Genomic DNA, 625 nt, shown 5'->3' on the forward strand with positions numbered 1-625 from the left:
ATAGAATTTTGGTGTTTCTTTTTGTAATAATTTTGTAATTATAGAATATTACAATAATACCCAAATTTCAAGATTTTGTTGATGTCAAAGTTTATATCTAATTTACACCAGGTTTACTAAAAAAAAAGTGAATGACTATCACTTCAGGCTTTCCAAATAGTAATAATTTTGAGTCAGTCTTCTATGTAACTACAATAGTACTACCTATGACAAAATGTACTTAAAAGAGCCATGTGTTAACCTCAATGAGAACATGTTGATTTCAATAAGCCCAAATAACTATGTGTTGATCTCAATGACCCCACAACAACACATCTTGATCTCAATAAGGTCTAGTCCTTGCAAATGTCTTTGGTTGGCTCAATGTACGGACTCATACAAGGGAAGAACCTGGGGGTAATACGACTCCAGTGGCTCAATGTACGAACTCATACAAGGGAAGATCCTGGGGGTAAGACGACTCCAGACTCTGCTGAAGGCTCCACGTCATGATGCATTTCAGCTACTGCCATCACTTCTTGAAATCCTACAGAATATTCAGAAATTGACAATCAAATTCTAATCTAATCAATTTTTCATCAAGTGGCCTTAAACTCATTAATTTAATATCCATTTATTCATTAAA

General features: G+C 34.1%; 1 protein-coding gene across 1 annotated transcript; it reads right to left on the reverse strand.

Annotated features, from left to right (window-relative positions):
- Positions 1 to 11: 11 nt before the first annotated feature.
- LOC117100171 (RING finger protein 150-like) lies at positions 12 to 528 on the reverse strand (the record flags this gene model as incomplete). Its single annotated transcript, XM_033239749.1, is given in 1 exon segment — positions 12 to 528. A coding segment is annotated over 1 exon segment (100 nt), but the record flags the coding sequence as incomplete, so codon positions are not given.
- Positions 529 to 625: the final 97 nt, after the last annotated feature.

This window comes from Anneissia japonica, unplaced genomic scaffold, assembly GCF_011630105.1.
Source record: "Anneissia japonica isolate Jap-2015-1 unplaced genomic scaffold, ASM1163010v1 scaffold304639_len625_cov329_single, whole genome shotgun sequence".
Classification (NCBI taxonomy): domain Eukaryota; kingdom Metazoa; phylum Echinodermata; class Crinoidea; order Comatulida; family Comatulidae; genus Anneissia; species Anneissia japonica.